Consider the following 25,970-nt stretch of genomic DNA (forward strand, 5'->3'; position numbering starts at 1 on the left):
AGTAAGAAGTTACTTATCAAAGTCTACCAATATACTTGGTACCACAGTCAAGAAAATGTAGGAAAGAGGGGCGCCTGAGTGGCTCAGTCGGTTAAGCATCCCACTTCGGCTCAGGTCATGATCTCACGGCTGGTGAGTTCCAGCCCCACGTTGGGCTCTGTGCCGACAGCTCAGAGCCTGGAGTCTGCTTCAGTTTCTGTGTCTCCCTCTGTCTCTGCCCCTCCCCGTTCGTGCTCTGTCTCCCAAAAATAAACATTAAAAAAAGAAGAAAATGTGGGAAAGAAAGAAGAAACAAAAGAAAGGAAGACAGGAGGAAGGAAATCACCCATGTGACCACCACGAAAAAGATTATATAACATTACCAGAACAGCTCACAAGATTCCAGGTCTGGGTATGATGAAGTAAATACACTCCACCTTGACTTTCCTACAGAATGCAACTAGCAAACCCGAACAGGGTACACTGAACAGCTATCTGAGGACTCTGAAACATAAACATTAGCAGACAGACTGGAGAAGAAGACAAAATTTGAAGTGCCACTGCATTGGTGGTAGCTTTCCCTTGGACTGAATTCAGGTCAGCCCAAACACAAAAGTGGACACTGGGTGCAGACACAGTTCCAGAAGAAGCCCTTTAGCTCTGGCTCAGAGTAGAAAAGGAGACTCTTAATGTCCAAAAAGAAGGGAAAATCCTTCAGTTTTCCTTTGTCTTCTTTGTTCTCTTGTGTCCCGGGCCCCAGGTAACCTCGTGGTGGCAATAGGCAGGAGTGATGGCATTGGCAGCTATGGCAGTAGCAGCAGGGGTCTGTGGGCACCTGAAACTCCTGAGTAGGGGGAACCTTTGTCTCTGGAAAACTAGAGAAGCTATGGTCTCAAAAGGTAGGGGCGATCACCCATGGCTTTTTGTCCTTCCCTGTATTCCCCTTGCTTGGTTAATTTTTTTCCAATCTTTTTTTTCTGTTCTTCAGGGACTTATGGGACAAAACCAAAAGGTCTACCACTCAAGGCAACAGAGTTCAAGAAGGAGAAGAGAACGAATGTGGTGGGATGCAGCTAAAGCAGTGCATAGAGGGAAATTTATAGCATCCGATGCTTATATCACAAAATAGGAAAGGTATCAAAACAATAAACTAAGCTTCCACCTTAACAAATTAGATAAAAAGAAGAAAATAGAGGTGGTTCAACCAGTTAAGCATCAGACTCTTGGTTGTGGCTCAGGTCAAGATCTCTCAGTTCATGAGAGATCATGGATCTCTCAGATCCAGCCCTGCACTGGCTTTGCACTGACAGCATGGAACCTGCTTGGGATTCTCTCTCTCCCTCTCTCTGCCCCTCCCCTGCCTGCACACGTGCACGTGCACTTTCTCTCTCCCTCTCTCTCAAAATAAATAAATAAACTTTTAAAAAAGAAGAAAATAAAGCCAAAGCAAGAAGGAGATCATAAATGTAAAAGCAATCAATGAAACAACACAATAGAGAACACAATAGAAAAAAAAGTCAATCAATGCAAAAGCTGATTCTTTAAATATATTCATATAATTGGTACAACTCTAGAAAACATGACAAAGAAAAACAGAAGAAACAAATTACCAATATCAGGAGTAGAGCAGGGGATATCACTTCAGATACTACATATAACCCTACACATAACTTCGACAACTTAGATGAAGTGGACCAACTCCTCAAAACTCACAAACTACCAAAACTCACCCAGAATGAAATCAATAATCCAAATAATCCCATAAATATTAAAGAAATTAAATTTGTAGTTAAAATCTCCAGGCCCAGATGATTTCACTGGTGAATTCTACTAAATATTTAAAGAAGATATAACATCAAATTTTACAGAATCTCTTCCTAAAACAAGTGGAGAGAACATGTCCCAATTTATTTTAGGAGGCCAGCATTACTCTGATGCCAAAACCAGACAAAGAAATTACAGGAATACAGATGCAACAGTCAGTGAAATATTACCAGATAAAACCAACAATACATTTAAAAAAAATACCAACATCAAGTGGTATTTATATCCTGGGAATATAAGTCTGGCTTAATATTTAAAAAAATCAATCAAGAAAAAATCAATCAATGTAATCTACCACATTAACATACTAAAAAAGAAAGTTCACATGATCATATCAATTGATACAGAAAAAGCATTGATAAAATTTAACATCCATTCATGACCAAAATTCATAGTAAACTAGGAAGGGAAGGGAACTTCCTCAACCTGATGAAGAAGATGTATAAAAAGCTTACAATTAACATTATGCTCCATGGTGGAAGATTGAGTGTTTCCCCCCCCACCCCGAATGACTGGGGAAAACGTGAAGACATTCACCTTCACCAGTCTTATTCGACATTATGCTGGTAGCCCCAGCCAGGGCAATATGGGAGGGAAGGGAGGAAGGAAGGGAGGGAGGGAAGGGAGGAAGGGAGGGAGGGAGGGAGGGAGGGAGGAACAAGGGAAGGAAGGAAAGAAGGCAGGCAGTCAGATTGGAAAGGAAGTACACTTGTCCCTCTTCACAGATGGCATTATTATCTACGTAGAAAGTCCTAAATAATCTATGAAATATCTCCCGAAGTTAGCAAGGTTTCAAGATACAAAGTCAAAGCACAAAAATCGATTTCACTCAGATGTGAAAGTTAAGAAACGAAACCCACAAATGAAGAAAAAAAAAAGGAGCCAAAAAAAACCACCCCACACACAAGCTCTTAACTACAGAGAACAAACTGGTGGTCACCAGAGGGGAGGTGGGTAGAGTGACAGATGAAATAAGAGATGGGGATCAAGAGTATACTTGTCGTGATGAGCACTGAGTACAATGTATGAAATTGTTGGATCATGACACACCTGAAACTAATATAACACTGTGTATGTTAATTATACTGCAACTAAAAAAACCCACAAAAATCACTTGTATTTCTACCTGCTAGCAAACAACTGTTAGAAAGTGACTTTTGGGGCACCTGGGTAGATCAGTCGGTTAAGTGTCCGACTTCAGCTCAGGTCATGATCTCTCGGTTTGTGGGTTCGAGCCCCGCGTCGGGCTCTGTGCTGACAGCTTGGAGCCTGGAGCCTGTTTCAGATTCTGTGTCTCCCTCTCTCTCTGCCCCTTCCCCACTCGCATTCTGTCTCCCTCCATCTCAAAAATAAACATTAAAAAAATTTTTTTAAGTTAAAAAAAAAGTGATTTTTAAAAAATACCATTTCTATTTGCTCCAGGAAATGAAATACTTAAGTATAAAGCTAACAAAACATGCATCCAATCTGTAGCCTGAAAACTCCAAAATACTGACAGAAGAAATTTTAAAAATGACCTACATAAATGGAGAGAGATGCTGTATTTGTGGGTTGGAAGATTCAAAATAGAAAAAATGTCAATTTTCCCCAAACTGATAGATAGATTTAACCATTCTGATCCGAATCCCAGCAGATTTTTTTGGTAGATATAGATAAGATGATTCTAACATTTACATGGAGGTTAGACCCAAAACCATTTTGGAAAAGAATAAAGTTGGAGAAAGCACACTACCTGATATGGAAATGTTGGGGCTTAGAGCTGATGGCCAAGAAAGAATTGTTGAGATGTCTTTGGTGCAAAAAGGTGGTTTTATTAAAGCATGGGGACAGGACCCATGGGCACAAACAGCTGCACTGGGGTTGTGACAGGTGGCTGATTATATACTTTCAAGTTGGGAGGGGGTTAGGGGTAGTCTAAATCTCTAAGGAATTTGGAAGCAAGGTTTCCAGCACCTTGAGAGGCTGGTTGCTGTTAGGATAAGGTCATTTATTAGTGTCTAGTAAAACCTTTAGTCATGAGACCCTCCAGATGTATATCAGAGGTCCATATTTTTGGAGGATGACTGCTAACATGTATCTTGGGTGGGGGATAGAGATAAGGAAGTTTCCAAAGGGATTTTTATACATTAGAGGAGACTTACAGGATCCTGGAGGTCAGGCTAATGTTAAGCTAAGATTGCCTTTTGCCCTTAGCAAAGTATTAACATCGAGGCAGCTGAGTTCCTAGAGGAAGGTCACTCTGCCTGTCTCAAGGACTTGTCCATGGGCTGTATGTTGTAAGGAACTTTCATTTTTTTCTTCTTTGTTTTCCACATCGCTACCCAATTTTAAGACTATTTACAAAGCTACAGTAATCAAAATAATGTGGCACTGGAGAAAGGATAGACACACAGATCAATGGATCAAAATAAAGAACACAGAAGCAGACCTGCAAAAAACAAACGTGCCAATTAATTTTTGAAAAGGTGCAGGGGGCGCCTGGGTGGCTCAGTCGGTTAAGCATCTGACTTTGGCTCAGGTCATGATCTCAAGGTTCGTGGGTTTGAGCTCCGCATTGGGCTCTGCACTGACAATGTGGAGCCTGCTTGGAATTCTCTCTCTCTCTCTCTCTCTCTCTCTCTCTCTCTCTCTCTCTCCTTCTCTCCCTCCCTCCCCCATTTGCGCTCCCTCTCTTGCAAAATAAATAAATAAACTTAAAAAAAAAGAAAAGCTGCAAAGGTAATTCAGTGGAGTTTACTGTGTCAAGTAGACTTCAGTAAAGCTGTTAAAAAAAAAACAAACCCTGTGTGTTCCTCTCACAGTATTTTTTTTTTAATTTCAGGAATTCCAGGAATTTTAAATGCATGAAGAGGGGCCTTTGGGATTCACAGAAATGGAAAATCATTTGGGATACTGCAGCTGTTCATCCAAGCTTCTTTTTCCAAATTTAGAAACTTGATGAAAAATGTTCTCTTACTCACTACTCGCACAATCAGTGTCCTTACTAAGCATTCAGCACTGAATTTAACATGAGGTCCTAGAGAAAATATATAATATGTGAGAATATAAAATAATACATCTCAGACTTTGCCACTGATAACAAATGAATTCCAAGACAAAAAAAAAATCAAGGCCAAGGTCAATCTCTTAGGTATTGACAGTACTCAGGGACACTGAGGCCCTTGGTTACAGAGCACAAATGATGCAAGTTCCTTGAAATGAAAGGACATTGGGACACTTGAGGGCAGAAGAAGTAGACAGTGGGAGATTTTTTTAGGGAGCCCTAAAAACCAGACTGGTTTGGAAAAGCACGGTGGGAGACACCCACGTCCACTTGAGCTTACAGTAAATGACTGGCCTCAAATTGCCAGTGGCCAGTGGTTACCTCGCCGTCAGAGCCAGCAATTTGTGGGTGTCTGTCACATACGGTCCAATGAGGGAGAGAGAGAAAATGGCTAGTCAGCCCTCTACGAGGAACAAAGATGTGCGCGAGTTGTTCTGGGGGAGTTACAACGATACCTTATATTTGTGCTGCACATTACAAATCACTTCCCCAGGGGAGCAGGTGGCATGGTTCACATTTGGCAGATGAAAGCAGAAGTGAAGCTGGCCAAGTTCATCCAGCCAGTAGGTGGATAATCACGCTGAGCATCTTTGCATATACTTTCTTTGGTGAAGTGTCTGTTAAAATATTTTTTTTGCCTACCCTTGGGGCGCCTGGGTGGCTCAGTTGGTTAAGCGTCTGACTCTTGATTTCGGCTCAGGTCGTGATCGCATGATCTCTTCTTTCGTGGGATTGAGCCCCGAGTCGGGATCCACACTAACAGCCTGAGATTCTCTCTCCCTCTCCCTCCCTGTCCCCTGCTCGCTCGCGCTCTCTCTCTCTCTCTCTCTCTCTCTCACACACACACACACGTGCATGCTCTCTCTCAAAATAAATAAATAAACATTTAAAAAATAAAATATTTTGCCTACTCTTTAAATTGGGTTACTTGTTTTCCTATTATTTGGGTTTAGAGAGCTCTTTATATATTCTGGACAAAAGTGCTTTGTCAGGATTATATGTCATTTGTAAATACTTTCTCCAGTCTGTGGCTTATCTTTTCATCCTCTTAACTGTGTCTTTTGAAAAATGAAGTTTAAAATTTGGATGAAGTACTTTCTTTTACTCTTTATTTTTAATAAAGTTTATTTATTTTTGTGTGCACACGCATGTGTGTTGGCGAGAGTGTGTGTGTGTGTGTGTGTGTGTGTGTGTGTGTGTGTGTGTTGTGAGTGGGGGAGGGGCAGAGAAAGAGGGAGAGAGCCCTCTCGGGGCTGCAACTCACGAACCGTGAGATCCTGACCCAAGCCGATATCAAAAGTCGGATACTCAACTGACTGAGCCACCCAGGCACCCCCCCCTTTTTAAAATTTTTTATCCCTTATAAATCACGCTCTTTCCCATTTTAGTAAATGTGCTGCCAGAGTGAGCACAATACATCATGTTCTTGGTGTCATATCTAAGAAAATCTTTTCTAACTCAAGTGTACAAAGATTTTTTCCCCATATTATCACCAACAAGTCTTACAGTTACAGGTTTTATATTTTTGTCTATGACCTACTTTGAGTTACCTTTTTTTTTTTTTATCTTTTTTAAGTTTATTTATTTATCTTCGAGAGAGAGAAAGAGAGAGCGCGCACAAGCTGGGGAGGGACAGAGAGAGGGAGAGAGAGAATCCCCGTGCTATTAGCACAGAGCCCAATGCGGGGCTTGAACTCGCATACTGCGAGGTTGTGGCCTGGGCCAAAACCAAGAGTCGGCCGCTCAACCGACTGAGCCACCCAAGTACCCCGAGTTACATTTCATTTAGCAGTCATTGCCATTGATGAAAATAAAAGAGGTCTGGGGAAGCAAAGGATGGAGGCTGCTGCTAGTACCAGTAAGCACTGGCAAATGAACCTTGGACATTTCCGGGACACAGACTCGCTCACTTCTATGGACTGGCCATGAATCAGGGCATGCACATTCTATAGCTAGATAGCCTAATACACAGAGAGCTAATCCAGCATTTAATCAGAACACACCCAGCATACACCCTGCGAGGTTAAACTGACATTTCTACTCTGTTCTTCCAAACCAAACCCATAGGGGACTGCTTGCAAATGGCCGCCAACAATTCCCTGATACCACTCTTCCCATTTCCAGAAGTGGAGTCTATCCACCTTCACCACCACTAGGCCTGCACTGTGATTTGCTTTAACAAGCAGAACGTGTCAAAAGCGGTGCTGTGATGGTCCTGCACCCAGGCCTTAAGCATCCCGGCAGCTTTGGCTTTCATCCCTTGAGGAGCTACCTGTGGGTACAGAGGCCCATTTCCTCCGCCGGACAGAAAGGCAAACGGAGAGACAGAGAAGATGTAGAGAATAGGAGCCTTGCAGAGAGGTAGAAAGGGAGGCCCTGCCATCTCAGCCATTCCAGTCATCCCAGATGAAGTGCCAGACACGTTGAGTGGAGCCATCTTGGGTCCTCCAGCCCCGTACGAGCTGCCCCAGGCAACAGCATGTTGAGCAGAGATGAGCCATCCCCACTGAGCCCTGCCCAAATTACAGACTCCTAAGCCAATAAGTGGTGGTGGCTGTTTTCAGCCACTAAGGTTTAGGATGGTTTCTTACACAGCAACAGATGACTGGAACACTCCCCAAGCTTTCTCACGGAAGTCTGCCTTATGGTTGGTTCACTTACTGACCTAGATAGTTCTTCAGCAAGAATCAATTCAGCAGTAGAGAGAACTCTGAATTAGAACCTAAAATCTTGGGTAAAGTTCCAGCTTCGACACTGTGTGAGTTCCCCCAAAAGCAGACTCTATAATAAGGTGCAAGTAGCTCATTTGGGAGGAGATTCCCAGGAAGCAAAATGACGGGAAGGGAGGGAAGGCAGTAAGTCTACTGCTTACTGGGCCACTGCTGTGGACAACTAGGACTCCATCCTATGGTTGGGGGGGGGGGGGGGGGGGGGGGGGGGAAGGGGGCTCTTCCTCCCTCTCTTGTACCCAACACCAACCTTAGGTAACTTCTTTCCCCATTAAGGCTACTCTTAAATGTCCATTCTAACTTTATTTCCTCCAGAAAAAAAAATACAAGTGGTAAATATGGTGGGGGGTCGGCGAGAAAGCCATCCCTGCCAGACAGGAGCTCACAGAGACAAGCCTTGCTTCTACAGCTGCTTCGCCTGACAGAATGTTTCTTCCTGTACTCAAACCCTTCCACGCAAGAGCCCAAAGGGAAGGCACCCACAGTCCCCAGGCACCCCGCCTTTCATTAGCAAAGACAATTAAGACAGGATGTGGTTTACGAAATTTTAATTTCGTGGCCATATTTCACACAGCTAACAAAAAGCAAGCTAAAAGGACAGCTTTATAAATGAAGGCATTACTCTCGTTCGAGGGAAAAATAATACTGTTTTTTCAGTTTAGTCTCCTTCTATCGTTTAATATTAGAAAGAGCCAAAGTGGGTCCCTGCCTCTCGCCGAAGGCTGGAAGAGAGGAGAAACAGGGCACCTAAATCTGAGGTCAGCCCAAAGCACAGGCCCTCAACAAACAGTAACTCCTGGTGGCACCAAGGGGCACCCCCAAGACCCTGGGGGCTGACCGTGCACATTCGGCATGGACAGACAAAAAGAGGTCTAGCCTTTAAAAGTAAGACCAGACAGCAGAACAAAAGCAACTCCATATGGTCCCCCAAAGGCTCGCCGGTCCTCCTCAGAGGTCAACTGAAACACACTCCCAATCCAAGAAAGGAGGAAGGCTGGGCACCGGCTGAGGTCACATGGCATCCTAGCTGGCCAGCACGCGCAGGAGCCGCGGGGCAGGGGATGAGCTCACTCTAGCGCCCCATTTACATGTGGGGCCCGCCAAACTGCCTCTGTTCCCTGGCAATCAGGTGACCCTGCTTCCTTAGATTCTATTCAGGAAGCAAAACCAAGTCACGAACCCACCCATCCACATCACCTCTTGCGGTCGTCTTGAGGCCTCACCTCCACTTAAACGAAGGGCAAGGGGCGCCTGGGTGGCTCAGTCAGTTGGGCGTCTGACTCTTGACCTCAGCTCAGGTCATGATCTCGAGGTTCGTGAGTTCGAGCCCTGCATCGGGCACCATGCTAACAGTGCAGCGCCGGCTTGGTGTTACAACCTTGGGCCTGCAGATGGACACTTTTCATCCTTTGCTATCTGAGAGTTTGTAAACACTGTGTTGTTGTCTCTTAGTTCAAAAATGGAAGGGGAGGTGAGAGGAACCACTGAGTTCTCTTGCCCAGGCCTTTGCTCTTCATTCATTTATTTTTTTTAATTAATTTATTTATTTTGAAAGAGAGAGCGAGCGTGCGTGAGCAGGGGAGGGGTAGAAACAGAGAGAGAGAGAGAGAAGGAATTCCAAGCCGGAAGAAACTTCTTTTAACCAAGTATGCATACAACTGCTTAGCGGGGCAGATGTGGGACAGATGATGCTACCCAAAGAGTTGGATTTTTGTTTTCTTTTTTTCCCCCTTGAGCCTGCAGCGGTCACTGCAACTGGCTTCAACAATTTCAATTTCATCTTCTCAAATGTCCTGTCCTGAAACCAAAAACACAGTTCCCTTTAAAAAACAACAAATGTGATGACACAAACAAATGGAAAGATATTCCAATTCATGAACTGGAATAATTAATATCGTTAAAATATCCATACTACCCAAGGCAATCTACAGACTTAATGCAATGCCTATCAAAATACCAACAGCAGCTTTTTCCCTTCAGAACTTGAACAAATAGGGGCACCTGGGTGGCGTAGTCGGTTAAGCGTCCGACTTCAGCCAGGTCACGATCTCGCGGTCTGGGAGTTCGAGCCCCACGTCAGGCTCTGGGCTGATGGCTCGGAGCCTGGAGCCTGTTTCCGATTCTGTGTCTCCCTCTCTCTCTGCCCCTCCCCCGTTCATGCTCTGTCTCTCTCTGTCCCAAAAATAAATAAACGTTGAAAAAAAAAATTAAAAAAAAAAAAAAAAAAGAACTTGAACAAATAATCCTAAAATTTGTATGGAACCACAAAAGGCCCCGAATAGCCAAAACAATCTTGAAAAAGAAGAATAAATCTGGAGGTATCACAATCCCAGATTTCAAGATATACTACAAAGCCGCAGTAATCAAGACATTATGGTCCTGGCACAAAAACAGACACACAGATCAATGGAACAGAATGGAAAGCCCAGAAATAAACCCACGTCAATTAATCTATAACAAAGGAGGCAAGAATATCCAGTGGGAAAAAGACAGTCTCTTCAAAAATGGTGCTGGGGAAAGTGGACAGCTACATGTAAATTAAATTGTGAGACCTGAAACCATAAAATTCCTAGACAAGAGCACAAGCAGTAACTTCTTTGACATCAGCGGGAGCGACTTCTTTCCAGATACGTCTCCTGAGGCAAGGTGTTTTGGAACAAAAGCAAAAATAAACTATTGAGACTACGTCAAAATAAAAGGCTTCCGCACAGCAAAGGAAACAACCAACAAAATGGAAAGTCACCCTACTGAACGGGAGAAGATATTTGCAAATGGTATATCCGATAAGGGTCTAATATTTAAAAATATATAAAAAACTTACACAACTCAACACACACATAGAAAAAAATAATAATATGATTAAAATGGGTAGAGGACTTGAATACACATTTTTCCAAAGACATCCAGATGACTAACAGACATGTGGAAATATGCTCAACATCGCTCATCATCAGGGAAATGCAAATCAAAACCACAATGAGATAGCGCCTCACACCTGTCAGAACGACTAGACTCAAAAAGACAAGAAATAACAAAGGTTGGCAAGGATGTGCAGAAAAAGGAACTCCCATGCACTGTTGGTAGGAATGCAAACTGGTACAGCCACCGTGAAAAACAGTATGGAGTTTCCTTAAAAAAAAAAAATTAAAGGGGCGCCTGGGTGGCGCAGTCGGTTAAGCGTCCGACTTCAGCCAGGTCACGATCTCGCGGTCCGTGAGTTCGAGCCCCGCGTCGGGCTCTGGGCTGATGGCTCAGAGCCTGGAGCCTGTTTCCGATTCTGTGACTCCCTCTCTCTCTGCCCCTCCCCCGTTCATGCTCTGTCTCTCTCTGTCCCAAAAATAAAATAAACGTTGAAAAAAAAAATTTTTTTTTAAAAAATTAAAAATAGAATGACCATAGGATCCAGTAATACCACTACTGGATATTTACCCAAAGAAAACAAAAACACTAGTTTGAAAAGATATAGGTACCCCCATGTTTATAGCAGCATTATTTACAATAGAGAAGATATGGAAGAAACCCACATGTCCGTGGATGGAGAAATGGATAAAGACAATGTGATACACACACACTACTACTACTCAGCCATTAAAAAAAAAAAAAAAAAGAATGAGCTCTTGCCATTTGCGACCACATGGATGGACCTACAGGATGAAATAAAATAAGTCAGACAGAGAAAGACAAATACCATATGATTTCACTTATATGTGGAATCTAAGAACACAAAACAAACGAACAAAAAGCACCCTACACAGACTCTTAAATACAGAGAACAGATTGGTGGCTGCTAGAAGGGAGGTAGCTGGGTGAATGGGTGAAACAGATGAAGGGGATTAAAAGGCAGAAACTTCCAGTTACAAAATAATTAAGTCACCGAGATGAAAAGACATAGGGAATATGGTCAATAATATTGCATTAACATTGTTTGGTGACAGATGATGGCTACATTCACCGTGGCAAGCACTAACGTCTAGAATTGGTGAATCATTATGTTGTACCCCTGTAACTAATTAACACTGTATGTTAATTGTACTTCAATTTAAAAAATATAAAAAAAAAACAAAAACAAAATGTGGAACACTAGTCTGATGAGGTGCTCTGAGAAACCAATTTGGAAATGACCACACCAGTGATTCGGACACTTGTGCAAACATCAGAATCACGTGGAAGGTTTGTTAAAACATAGACTGCTTGGGGCGCCTGGGTGGCTCAGTCGGTTGAGCGTTCGACCTCGGCTCAGGTCATGATCTCACAGTTTGTGGGTTCGAGCCCCCCGTCGGGCTCTGTGCTGACAGCTCAGAGCCTGGAGCCTGCTTCGGATTCTGTGTCTCCCTCTCTCTCTGTGTTCCTCCCCCGCTGGCGCTCTGTCTCTGTCTCTCAAAAATAAATAAAAATGTTTAATAAAAAAAATTAAAAAAAACATAGACTGCTTCAAAAAGAACGAAATCTTGCCATGTGCAACTACGTGGATGGAACTAGAGGGTATTATGCTAAGCGAAATTAGTCAGCCAGACAAAGACAAATATCATATGACCACTCATATGAGGTCTTTAAGATACAAAACAGATGAACATAAGGGAAGGGAAGCAAAATGAACAAAAGAGGGAGGGGGACAAACCATAGGAGACTCGTAAATAGTGAGAACAAACAGAGGGTTACTGGAGGGGTTGTGGGAGGGATGGGCTAAAGGAGTAAGGGACAATAAGGAACCTACTCCTGAAATCATTGTTGCACTATATGCTAACTAACTTGGATGTAAATTTAAAAAAATGTAAGGAAAAAAAATAGACTGCTGGGCCCACCTCCCCTCACATCCAGATTCAGCAGCTCTGGGGTGCAGCCTGAGAATTTACATATCTAATAAGTTCCCAGGTGGTGCTGCCCTTGCGGGTCTGTGGTCTTCACTAGTCTCCGCTGTCTTCTCCCTGAGGGTAACAGGGTCATTAGCATATCAATGACCCTCAGCAGTCCTGCCATAATAAAGAAACCTAACCCTGCATTTCCCAATGAGGATGCATTCTGCTACCCCTAGAGTATCTATGAACCTCTCTGGGAAGCACTTCCAGGAAGCCGCTTTGGGAGATCTTCTACTAGGGACAGTCCTGACTGGCAGAAAGATGACAGGCTCCTGAAAGAACAGCAACTGGCAAAAGACATGTCCAGTTAAGCCCTCAGCACCAAGGTAAGGGGCGGTGGAGTGCTGCAGGCCACACCACATAGCAAGGTCCTGGCAGGGCAGCAGATCTGGAAAGACGCCCGGAAATCCTCACTGCATCAAGGAGGTCTGTCAGCAAGTAGCAAAGGCCAGTCTGCCTCCAGCTTTGACTTAGGAAAGGAGGCCTTGGCTGAGAATTGGCAAGAATAGATTCTACAGTCCTCTAAAGCTCCCCCATGAGGCTGGTTCTCAGTCCATACCTTGAGTAGCAAGGCCCGAGATTAGGGGTGGCAGACGTTTTCTGCAAAGGGCCAGATAATAAACGTTTTCTGCATTGCAGGCCACCTGGTCTGGGTCATAGCTACCCAACTGTGCCATCCTGTCACCAAGTAGCCATAGACAGTTCCCAAACAGATAAGCATGGCTGTGCTCCAATGACACAGATACCTGCACTTTATAACACCTTCACATGCTACAAAGTATTCTCCTTCTGACTTTTCCAACCATTTCAAAACTTGAAAACCATTCTTGGCTCACTGGTCACACAAGACCAGGCAGTGGGCCCTAAGTGGCCTGCCCACACTTACTTGGGACACCCCTGGCCTGGATGACTCATCCCCAGCCCGGATCTGCCAAAGCAGAATACAGAGTCCACCCACCCCCTGGAAAAGGTGGGAGGCTCCCCCTTTATTGCTGTTACCAGTTCAGTCTTCCCGACTTGCCCAATTTGTGGGGTTTGGGGCGCTGAGCATGAGTGGCTGCATGTGTTCTTCTGACTTCCCCGCTGGTGTTGATCTCACGCATCATCCCAGGGGCTGCCTCCTCCCTCAAGCACGGGCATTGGTTTCTAGCACAAAGATGTGCAGTCCCTTTGTCTGTTTATCAATTCTCAGTCACAGGACGAGGTCTTGCTGGGGAGGGAAGGGAGGGCCCGACCACAATCTTGTGGCTTTCTTAAGGAGCCTTCTAAGATTTCTAAGGCCCAGCCTAGCTGCAGGGCACAGCCATGCAAGGACCCTGTCACCAATCACTGAAGGCGGTTCTGCGGCCGGATGGCTGGACATTAGGCCAGGCGGGAGGACTTCAAAGGACACGAAGTCAAGGTCCTCCTAAGGACTGGCTTGGCTTTTGAGTTATAAGAGGGAGTAGAGACCTAAAGGCTGTGCAGGCTTATCTCAGGAATGTCGGGAACTTAGGAAGTCTAGAGGACCATGATGAAGGCAAAGCCAACAGGAAAAGGGGGAGGCGGGTAAGGGAGCCCTTCTGCGGCAGATAGAAACAGGCAAGCCGCCCTGACTTGGCAAAGGGCTGAACACATTCATCACACCAGGACTTCTGAAGTTTCACTGTGGATAAGGATCGCGGAAGGATCTGATCACAATGCATGTGCTGATTTGGTAGATCTCAGGTGGGGCCTGAACTTCAGCATTTCTGACCTGCTCCCGGGGGATCCAAGGATTCACACGTGGGAGGATGCTGCCGATATGCAAGCACGCTTTCTGTTTTGCTTTGTTCTCTCTCCTTTTAGACAGCCACAAGTTGTGAACAAATATGGGGTCCATAGCTCTGTCCCACCTGGGGTGAGCCACTGACATCCACGTGAGGTTGTTCGGGTTATCCCCTACACCGTCACACCCACCAAAAGAGCAAGCGGGGTCTCAAATCATCCTGCCCTGTGCTCTTCAATCCCGACTCCTGGGTGGGTCTCCATCCTTTTCCTAATTAGCCCAAAGTCTGTCTCCTGACCAAGCCCCGTGCCCATGGAATTACATGCAACCACACAGAGCATGTTCTTTTATGTTTATTTTTGAGAGAGACAAACAGAGAGACAGAGAGAGAGAGAGGAAGGGAGGGAGAGAGGACAAGCGGGGGAGGGGCAGAGACAGAGAGGGAAAGAGAATACCAAGCAGGCTCCTTGCTGTCGCCTCAAAACCTGACACAGGGCTCAAACTCACGAACCGTGAGATCATGACCTGAGCCGAGGTCGGATGCTCAACAGACTGAGCCACCCAGGCGCCCCCACAGCATGTTCTTCTGATTTGCCCAAGGGTGCCCGATGACTAGCAGTGACCTGCAGCCAGCAGTGAAAGGGTGGCAGGCAGCCTTAGGTGACTCTCACCAGTATCCTGCCGTAGTTGGCAGAACAGAGACTGCTTTCTCGTTCAGTCCTTGAGTGGAGGCTGTTAATGACCTGAGATAAAAACGATACCACTCAATCAAATGACAGATAATATCAAGAGTTGCTGAGGGTGCGGAGAAACTGGAAGCACCACACAACTGCTGGTGGGAATGGAAAAGGCTGCAGTCGCTTTGGAAAATAGCCATTCCTCAAATGGTTAAACACAGAATTGCCATAGGACCCAGCAATTCCACTGCTAGGTATATACCCAAGAGAAATGAAGCCACATGCCCACACAGAAACCTATGGGAATGTTTGCAGCATTACTCATTATAATCCAAAAGTAGAGGTGTACGTGCATCGCTCAGTCAGTTGAGTGTCCGACTTTGGATTTCGGCTCAGGTCATGATCGCAAGGTTGTAGGATCGAATCCCCATGCTGGGCTCCACACTAACCATGGAGCCTGTTTAAGATTCTCATTCTCATTCTCTCTCTTTCTCTCCCTCCCCTGCCCCTTCTGCATGCGCATGCGCTCACTCGCTCTCTCTCTCTCTCTCTCTCAAAACAAAACGTGGAAACAACTCAAATGTCCATTAACTGATGAATAGATAAAATGTGCTATAACCACACAATGGAATAAAATTCAACCATAAAAAGGAATCAAGTACTGATTCCTGCCTCAACACGGATGAATCCTGAAAACATTATGCTCAGTGAAAGAAGCCTGACACAAAAGGACAAATATGGCATGATTCCATTTATATGGAATGTAAAGAAGAGACAAATGTGTAGAGACACAAATAAGATGAACGGGTGCCTGGAGCTAGGGGCTTGGGGGTGAGGAGTGACGGCTGAGGGGCGTGGCGTTTCTTCTGGGGCTAATGAAAATGTCCTAAAATTGTGATGGACACACAACTCTGTGAGTACACTAGAAATCACCAAATTGGTTTACATGCGTGAATAGTATGGGATGTGAATTATGTCTCAATCAAGCTGTTAATAATATCCTGACATACCAGTTGGGGAGCTCAAAGCAAGTGGTATAGAGAGGGAGCATCTGGGGCTCACAGCCCTGGAGGAACGTGCAAGCAGCCCCGGGCATGAGAGCCTGACATAGCAGCTAAGTGTTGATATACACAAGCATGCCGAAATACACCCGGACGGGTGTATTTCACCCTCAGCAAGTGGGCACGGTGCAACTGATTCCAGCCTGCCCATTGCCGGTGTCCGGGATGGTGTCCGAACGCGAAGTAGCCACTCAAAAACCAAATTTGGCACATGCCTGGGGGAGAGTGATAGGAATTCTGGGGCCACCACTTAGCTCTAAATCCAGCTCTGCTTCTCACGCCCTGTGTCACCCCAAACAAACCCCTCCAACTTACTGAGCCTCGGAGGCTCATCACTAAGACACAGGGAGTTGCATCTCAGGGCCCCACCAGTCTGAGATTCCACAGTTCCAGAGATCAGGTGGCCCACACCGGGGAGCCTAGATGTGGATGGGAAACTCCTCTGGGGATCTAGACAGAGCCTGGGACACTCAGCAGGGTCAAGACTGGCTAGAGGCGTTCTCCCTGGCAGATTTCATTCCACAGACCCACTGAGAGCCGCCGTGAGGACACAAAATGAACCAGAGAGCCCAGATCGGCTCACATGGCTGGAGGCCTCAGATCCATGAGTAACTAATGGGGAAACAATATGATTCCACCCCTTGGAAAGCTGAATTAAAATCTAAGTGGAAACAGGATTTCAACACTGGATATTTAAAGGAATTAGAGCCTTTGTCTGACAAATGCTGAGTCAGTGGCAACAAGTCTGTCAGAGTTCCTATACGCCCCCACTTCCTCTCCACTCCACAAGGGGCCTGCCAAACCTTGGCTCAATCTTTGCCCTGTGGCCCTAATTTAACCAGTTTTTGTGAACATTCCTGGATCCCTGGAACTGGCAGGGCCATTCAGCTCAGCCACCCACACAGTAAATGGCAGGCCAGGTCATCCATCAGTCAGAGGGTCCTGGGGTACAATCGGCATTGAAGAAATAGATGTTCATTAGGCACAACTAGGTAGACACTGCAAACAGCCGGTGACAGCAGGTGAAACGAGCTGCTGGTACACGTGACCCATCAACACGACAGGTCACTGTATGAGCAGGGCAGAAGAAATAGTGCAATGCTATTTCAAGGCCAAGGCAGAAAGTCGGCCCCCAATTCTATGTTTGGATTGGTCTAACTATTACTCACACACAAAAGTTTTAAAACCAATATACTCAATTTACAACCCCAAGCCTCTGGGATAATCCAAGCCATTATGTCCAAACCCATTTATCTTCTCCCTGGGGAACAATGCATAAAGACGCATCCAGTATGAGCTAAGGATTACGGGTGAGTGAATCATGCCGCTCGGGAACGAGCACTCCAGAGGTTTCTGGGTCGAGGGCGCCATGCAAACCGTACAATCCAGGTGAAACCAATTATCATCTGGAAAACTTGGGAGCTTAGCAATGAATGCCACCGGTGACTTTCTCTTGCACAAGCTTTCCCCTTATATCTTTATCTGAAAATCCCACCCCTGGGGCTCTCTGGAGTTTCTAAGTCTCCTGAAATAGTGTCCCAGGGTGATCTGAAATCCAAGAGCCTCAACAATTAACCATGCCCTGACTTGTTGCCTGTCCAGACAGGTCCTTGTTCAGGGCAGTGCAAATTTCCTCTGACATCTTGCTACCTTGCATTCCTTTTTCTTTGGGAACTATCATCTTGGAAATTCCAGTTAAATCCTGCAGGGATACTTGAAATAGAATGTTTAGGGGCGCCTGGGTGGCTCAGTCGGTTGAGCGTCCGACTTCGGCTCAGGTCATGATCTCACGGTCCGTGAGTTCGAGCCCCACGTCGGGCTCTGTGCTGACAGCTCAGAGCCTGGAGCCTGTTTCGGAATATGTGTCTCCCTCTCTCTGACCCTCTCCCATTCATGCTTTGTCTCTCTCTGTCTCAAAAATAAATAAACGTTAAAAAAAAATTTTAAAAAAAAGAATGTTTATTCTCTGTCACAATTATTTCAGTTCATCAACTGATGCACAAATATTGACTAATGACCCTCCCTCAGGGCACAGATGCCATGCAAAGTAAGGGGTACACCAAGCTGCCAGCCCAGGCCAAAATACAACTACAATCGATGATTACACCTGCTTTGTTTGGTGTTGCTTTTTAAACAAGAAGAATGAGAAACTGCACCACTGGTTACAACTCGAGACTCCCCCCTCCCCCACCCGCTTATTGGTTCAATCGTAGTTCCCCTGCTCTGGCAATTTCGTCTTACTTTGTATGTGGATCTGTGTGCCCATTGAGGCACATCTCACAGAAGTCGCGAAGATGATCTAGTGAACAGTGGTTCGGAATTGGGATAAGGACCTTCTCCCCAGAAAAAAAACACCCATGCAGATTTCTGTTTCCAATTTCCAAGTGTTCTTAGAGAAGCCCACAGGCAACCTCCATTAACCTTCCTTGGGCCTGCAGTGCCACTGTCCCTGGCATCGGCCATCTAACCGCGTTGCCGCCCTCTGCGCTACCAGGACCCGTTGACCCACCTGTGCTACAACATTTACCCTGCCCCCCGCCCCCATAGATAACTCAGTGTCTATTTCTCCAGAAGACAGAAAGCTGTAAGAGAAGGAATTCCCTACCTTCTTTGCCCTATCGTCCCAAGCACTCCATCATTCAGTGTCCACTTTAAAAAGTAAGTATCAGGGTACTTGGGTGGCTCAGTTAGTTAAGTGTCCCATTCTGGTTTCGGCTGGGTCACAATCTCATGGTTTCGTGGGTTTGAGCCCCATGCTGGGCTTCGTGCTGACAGCGCAGACCCTGCTTGGGCTTCTCTGTCTCCCTCTCTCTCTACCCCTGCCCCACTTGCACTGTCTCTCTCTCAAAATAAATATATAAACTTTTTTTAAAAAGCTTTAAAAATAAATTAAATAAATAAAAAGTCAGTCTCTGGGTAGAGCCCAGGTTTCATTAGAAAAGGGAACAATTGATTCCATTTCAGATCTACATTCAAACATCCAAGAGAAAAGTTCAGGCTTAACAGACTCCCATAAACAATGGCCCAAAAAAGCTGACAGTCAAGAAATCACACAATGGTGAACTAAGGGGCTGGCTTGAGAAACTCCCCAGGACCTGGAGCCCATTCACACTGCTATGCTGGAAGTTAATCTTTAACCTGGGTATTAATCATAACTTGGCTGCCACAATTTCGTACTATGTTATAGCCTGGCAAAAGTAACCTTCCTCTGTATAAACTCAATCTTCCCCTTCAATTACCCATTTTAGTTGCGTTCTCTGAAAGGGGAACTGATGTAGCACACATATTCCTTTACTAAGGAAACCATTCAACCACTTTGGAAGGGGCTGCAGCAAAGTGGCCAACAAAAATAATAAATGTACGCTCCAGCTTGTGGCTGCAGTAAGTCTCTTGCCTTACAGCCCCCAACAGAGAAGGTTATTGCTTAAACAGAGGGTGTTCATGGATTTAAAAGCAACCTCTATGGCCAGCAAGCCACAGTCCCTACGCATGTAGATTCATGGTGGCACAAAGCCCTGTTTACCTGTGCACATTTCACTCAGCCCCTTTCTCTCCAATGGCCCATCAGCCAAATTATAGGGCTATTAACTCCATAAGCGCAAATACCCACTTGGCTCAAGGGGCTCGGCTAGGCACCATGGGAAATGAAAAGACATAAGTCAGCATACGGCATGTGTCACAAACACTACAAGAGAAACATGAAGCGCCGTGGGTGTTTAAAGGAAGGCAGAAGCTTCCCATTCAAGGGACCAAGTAAAAGTTTCAACCAAGAGAGGAAGTCATGGGAGGGTGGGCAGAATTTGAGCAGACAGGTGGCTGGGCGGCAGAGGGGCGCGGGAAGCATCCCAGGTGCAGGAAATAGTAATCGTCAAGAGGAGGAAAAATGTGAGTCAAGCTCTGCAAAAACAGGGAGTGTATTTTGGCCACATTTTAGGAAACCAGGGGAGAAAGACTGAAAACTTAGACTGGAAGCAAATGTACACTCCCCTGCAAACAGTTGAGAACTTTCTAGGTAACTTGAGAGAGGACAGGGCGCTGCTGCTCTAGGTGTCTGAGTAGGAGAGTAACGTGATAAAAGTGAAGTTGTACTTTAAAAGACCAGTATCTGGGGGCACCCGGGTGGCTCAGTCGGTGAAGTGTCCAACTTTGGTTCAAGTCATGATCTCACAGCTTGTGAGTTCGAGCCCCGCATTGGGCTCTGTGCTGACAGCTCAGAGCCTGGAGCCTGTTTTGGATTGTGTCTCCCTCTCTTTCTGCCCATCCCCCACTCATGCTCGCTCGCTCTCTCTCTCTCTCTCTCTCCAAAAATAAATATTAAAAATTTTTTTAAATAAATAAACAGTATCTGGCCATGAGTTAGAATGAGAGAGACTAAAAGTGAGAATGTTCTAGGAATCCTCGAAAAGAGAGGGACTCTATTTCAATTGTGGTGTGAGGGCTGATGAGGTTGGAGCGTTTCAAGACAGCGCTTTGATGGGTGCCTAGGTGGCCCAGTTGGTTAAGCGTCTGACTTCGGCTCAGGTCATGATCTCACAGTCTGTGAGTTCGAGCCCCGCGTTGGGCTCTGTGCTGACAGCTCAGAGCCTGGAGCATGCTTTGGATTCTGTGTCTCCCTCTCTCTCTGCCCCTCCCCTGCTCATGCTCTGTCTCTGTCTCAAAAATAAATAAAAACATTTTAAAAAAAAGACAGTGCTTTGAAGGATGGTTTCTGGTGTCTGTCAGTGCACACATCTGTGAAAGGAGAAGCAGTAACACCAATACACTGGACTGGAAGTATTCTCGGTGAAGAAAATGCTAGATGAGAATGTCCTGCTCTCTCTAGCATTCCCCCTTTCCTCCCCCCTTTTTAATGAAGAGGAATTCCGTCAGCTCCTTACATGTTTTAACCCCAAATAGAAATTTCCAGCTTAGGCTGTTCCTGGAGAGACTTTAATTGTATAGCCTGAGCCAGGTATTCAGTTCCTAATACTTATCTCCAAGTGCGGCACTTTTGGAGGACTGCTTCGGCTGATGTGGTGTCCTTGGGCTTCTAGCAAACCTCATCCGGTTTTCCTGACCGGTGAAACCACACTACTTGGCCAGGTTTTCTCCAGGTGTAAGGTTCACGGAGCCTTAGTCCCCACCGGTGCTCAGTCTCCAACTTCAGCCCTCCTTGCAGGAGGAGGTGGAGGGAACCTCCAAACTCTCTGGTGTGAATGAGGTCGCAACAGTTCGTTTAAGCGCAGAATAAAAACGGAAACGCAAATCAAAACCACAATGAGCTATTACCTCACACCTGTTAGAATAGCTATCATCAACAAGACAAGAAGCAACAAGTGTCGGCCAGGATGTGGAGAAAAGGGAACCCTCTTGCACTGTTGGCAAGAATGTAAATTGGTGCAGCCCCTGTGGAAAACAGCATGGCGGTCCCTCAAAAAACTCAAAATAGAACTACCCTATGATCCAGCACTCGCTTCTGGGTATTTACCCAAAGAAAATGAAAACACTAATTCAAAAAGATATCTGCACCCACATGTCTATTGCAGCAATATTTACAACAGCCAAGATATGGAAGCAACCCAGGTGTCCACCGATAGATGAATGGGTAAAAAGGATGTGGTGTATGTATATATATACAAGGCAATACTATTCAACTATAAAAAAGAATAGAATCTTGCCATACTCATTTGGCAACATGGAACCTTGAGGACATTACGCTAAGTGAAATAAGTCAGACAGAAAGACACATCACCATACGATCTCACATGTAGAATCTAAAAAACAAAACAAACAAAAAAAACCCAAGCTCACAGAAAATAGATTGGTGGTTGCAAAACTGGGGTGGGGGGGATATGGAGGGTGGGCAAAATGGGCCAAAAGGGTCAAAAGTTACAAACTTCCAGTTAGAAAAAAATGTGTCTTGGGGATATAATATAAAGCATGATGATTACAGTTACAAATACGGTATTGCATATTTGAAAGTTACTCGGAGAATAAACCTTACAAGTTTTCATCAAGAGGAAAAAAACCTGTAAGTACATATGGTGACTGATGGTACTAGATTTCTGGTGCTGATCATTTCACAATATAAATAAATAGCAAGTCATTAGGATATATGCCTGAAACATAATGTTACATGTCAATTATACCTCAAAAAAACAACAACAAAAGAACAGAATAAAAACTCCTCTTATAGGCATACAAACACAGACAACTTTGCTATGAACTTTCTATAGATTTCATGCAGATTTTTATAGACACTGTCTGCTAGGCTACAAAGAATGAATCAAGGGCGCCTGGGTGGCTCAGTCGGTTGAGCGTCCGACTTCGGCTCAGGTCATGATCTCACGGTCCGTAAGTTAGAGCCCCGCGTCGGGCTCTGTGCTGACAGCTCAGAGCCTGGAGCCTGCTTCAGATTCTGTGTCTCCCTCTCTCCCTGCCCCTCTGCCACTCATGCTCTGTCTCTCTCTGCCTCAAAAATAAATAAACGTTAAAAAAAAATTGAAAGAATGAATCAGATGGCCAGGAAAGCTGCAAATTCAAAAATGGAAGAACTCCAGAGACCTTCTAGGAGTCAGAATGGGAATGATTTACTCTCACTCTGACAGATTGGCTGTTAAACCTCAGGCAGTTATATAATGGAAGGGGGTGGTGATGGGGCCCTTCATCCCCATCTCCCTCTTTCAGAGGTTTCTGATTCCAGGCCTTTCACCTTCTCTCACTGGAGACATAATCCACTTGCCTCCGGGAGTGCCTCTGAAATGATCTGCAACACTTCTCTGTCACCCAGCACTCGGGGTGACCTCAGCTGACATCATTTGCCTGGGGACCCACTGTCCTAGAAAGTCTCCCCTCCCCAGCCTTCCCAAACCTGTGGTTTGGACTCCTTTGGATTCAACAGCCCCTGCAGGGCACATTTCCTGAGAGACCCCACCAAGAGGTGCCAAATTGGGGGCAGCCTCCTGGCTGGCAGAGAGAGCCAAGCTAGCCAGGGGGCAGTTCTCCAAAGACAGAAAGGAGTACCCAAACTGGCAAACCCATGATTCTGTGCATGGCTGGGCCCTGGCAGCAGGCTACACTATATAAGGGTAGAAGCCGGGAGAACGGAGAGCAGAGGGAGGTCAGATGGAAAAAGAGAAGAGGCCCCTTGGCTGCGAAAGGCTCCAGGAGCAGATGTACGGGCAGCTCAGAGACACCTCTCGCTTCAGCGGGAAGGGCTGCCTGTAGATACTCAACTTCTCCTCTGCTCCCTGTCCAGTATTGACCTCCCCTTCTCCTCTAGGTTCATTTTAACCCAACTCCAACTCCCGCTAAAGCGGAGTGGGGGCCATGGGAATGGCACTTGCCTGGGGCCGAGGATTACGTCGCCTTTCGACTTTGCCCTGAATCAGTTTCTACCAACCAAACAGCTTAAAACTTACTAAAGACCGCTCAAAACACAAATGTTCCTGCTTATCACTTTATACGTTTGATTCCCTCAATCATTTGGGGATGTGCGGAGTATTTCCAGCAACCATCCCTACATCTCCCAAGCACACTATCTGGGCACCCTCCACCGCCTCTCCCTCCCCCCCAGTCTTTCACCCAGAACTTGGTAGGTTCATTCCTCAGACCGCGGATTTAAACTGCCCACAGCGTTGAACGCAAAGCCAAATGTTTGCACGCCCTAAAGCCCATGTCACCCACTTTCCCATCGGCACTAAATTAAAATGCGCCCCTGGATTTCTTCTCCCTTCCAGGGGTACGGGGGTGCGCCCATGTTGCCCCGCTCCCCTGAGGCTCTCAGCTAACCTAAGACTCCCAGATGAGGGAGTCAGCTGAAGCTTTTTAGAAGGACATCTCCAAAGGCTTTAGGTGGTTTTCAACACCAAGAGAGTCTTAATAAACACCAGGGGGCCCCTTAGATGCTAGAACCACGCCCCCCGCCTCGCAGAGTCGCGCGTGTGCCGTCCAGTTTCCCTGGGGCTAACCGAGCGCATGCCACAAGTCACCACTCTCAGCTGGCACCTCTCTCCCAGAGGCGCAGACTTTCTCGGAATCCCCAGCAGGGGGGGTTGGGGGGTGCGGGAGAGGCCCCGCCTGTGCGGTCCACAAGAGCCGCTCTCCCGAGGCTCGTGCCCTGCAGCCCCGGGGGTGGCCCGGGACCTCCGGTGGGAGCGGGTAGGGGCGCCTTCCAGGACCAGCTGCCGGCCCCCTTGGGCCTCAGCCGCGCGCCACGGCGTGACAGGCACAACTCCAGGTGGTGAGAAAGCAGCGCGCCGCCAAACTTCCCTCCGTGGCCTCGGGCGCCAACGCGGGTTGGCCCGGGGCCCCTGGAAGCCCAGACGCGGAGGGTCCGCGGCGCCGGGCGGGAGGGGGCTGACGGCCGGCTCTCCCCTCCCGGCGTCCGGAGGCGAGTCCGCCGCGCGCCGCCCACCCCTCCCCGGGGCCGCCGAAGCCGAGTCCGGGGCAGACAAAAGGCGCCCCGCCGGGGAGGCTGCCCCGCCTCCGGCCCTACCTGGGAAGGCGCGGCTCGGCGGGACCCACAGCAGCAGCAGCAGCAGCAGCGGCAGCAGCGGCAGCAGCGCGGCTCGGAGTGCGGAGCTCCCCATGGCGCGCCGGCACTTCGCTCGGCTCCCTGCGCTGCGCTGCGCGCTTCCAAGGGGGTGGAGGAGACGGACGCAGCCGAGGGGCTGCGCGGCGAGCGGGCGAAGCCGTGCTGGAAAACTCCTCCTCTCGCCGCTATCCCTCCCTCTCTCCCTCCCGCCTGGGGCCTGCCCTCCTCCCTCCTCCTCCCCGGGACGCTGGCGCGGTCCGGGGCTCCGACCCAGCCCCTCCTTTGGTGCCAGCGCTTCTTCTGGAAGCGGGACTGGCCCCCCAGGGCCAGAGAGCGCCAGGGGCGTGCCCTAGGACACCAGATGATCCCGAATATTTTCCTGCTCTCCGATTCCTCTCACCCCGACTACGCACACTGGTGCCCAGCCGCCTCCCAGATCCTGGGCCCCCACACTGTTATCTGTGCAGAGAGCTGCGTGAGTCACACAGAAAGAGGGGGCAACCGATCGGGTCCACGTTGGCCGCTGCCGCCCGTTATTAACGGCCACGTTCGCATGAGCACGTCTCAAGTTCGGTATATTATGCCCATTTTACCCAAGAAGACACCAATGCTTGGAAACTTGCCCAGTTCACCCTTATGGGCAGAGAAGGGATTTGAACTTAGGTGTGCTGTTCTGCCGGCATCAAGGTCCACACTACAGAGTTTCTGTTTCTCTTTTGTAAGGGAATGAATCAAGGGCTGGACTGGGTGCCAGCTGCACTGCGGTTTGGAATGAATGGGGCTTGAGGTTCTCTTTCCAGGGTCGGCTGATGGACAAGCGCAAGGCACAGAAAGTTCCCTGTCTCACTCCCAGTCTTGGGGAATCCAGCTGTTGTAGTTTTCTGCAACCAGAGTTCCCCATTTCCTGGGCTGTTCTCTACCACCTCCAAGGACACCAGGACCAGCCTGAAACCTCCACCCTGTGGCCTGGCACCAGGATAGGGTTTCTAGGCTGCCTGCAGTATGGATCTGGTTTCTTCTTCCAGGCTTTCCCCCAATTTTTTTTGTTTTTTGTTTTTTTGTAAACCCACAAGGCAGCACCTCGCTCCTTTCCTGCCCCCAAAGAGATCTTAGCTAAGGCAAATTCTGATCAGGGCTGCTGTGTCAGGTTGTGCACTGTACAAAGGTGCCTGGAGGCAGGGGCAAGTGGGAGCCCAAATCCAGCCACCTTTGGGGCAGGGAGCTCTGTGCCTTGGCAAGGGCCACATACATGGTAGAAGGGAACTTTCTCCTCGCCACAAGCAGTCTGATCCACCAGGTAGACTAAGGGCCCTGGGAACATCCATCCAGAAGGTTTTTGAATTCTTTTATCTAGAGGCAAGCCCATTTCCCAATTTTCACAAAAGCTCCTGCCTTGAACTTCCATCTTATCTTTTCTAGGGCTGGGAGGGGGCGGGGAGGGGGGTTCTGCATCTGTGGGTTTCTCCACTGCTGCTCCCTCCCCAAGGAGCCAACAACCCTTCAATAACCACGCCCCCACCAGTCACAAGAAAATGAGGG

The 25,970-nt window shown here is 47.1% G+C and overlaps 1 protein-coding gene across 2 annotated transcripts in view; it reads right to left on the minus strand.

Annotated features, from left to right (window-relative positions):
• Positions 1 to 24,903, minus strand: part of SRPX (sushi repeat containing protein X-linked) — a 112,457-nt gene extending 87,554 nt beyond the window's left edge. The window contains exon 1 of one of the 2 annotated variants that reach the window (XM_043570452.1): positions 24,393 to 24,903. In XM_043570452.1, coding sequence (XP_043426387.1) covers positions 24,393 to 24,486 — 94 coding nt within the window. In that variant the 5' untranslated portion in view covers positions 24,487 to 24,903. The remainder of the gene's footprint in view (positions 1 to 24,392) is intronic. The other variant, XM_043570454.1, reaches the window with a different exon arrangement.
• Between the last annotated feature and the right edge of the window lie 1,067 nt (positions 24,904 to 25,970).

Source organism: Prionailurus bengalensis, chromosome X (assembly GCF_016509475.1).
Source record: "Prionailurus bengalensis isolate Pbe53 chromosome X, Fcat_Pben_1.1_paternal_pri, whole genome shotgun sequence".
Lineage (NCBI taxonomy): Eukaryota > Metazoa > Chordata > Mammalia > Carnivora > Felidae > Prionailurus > Prionailurus bengalensis.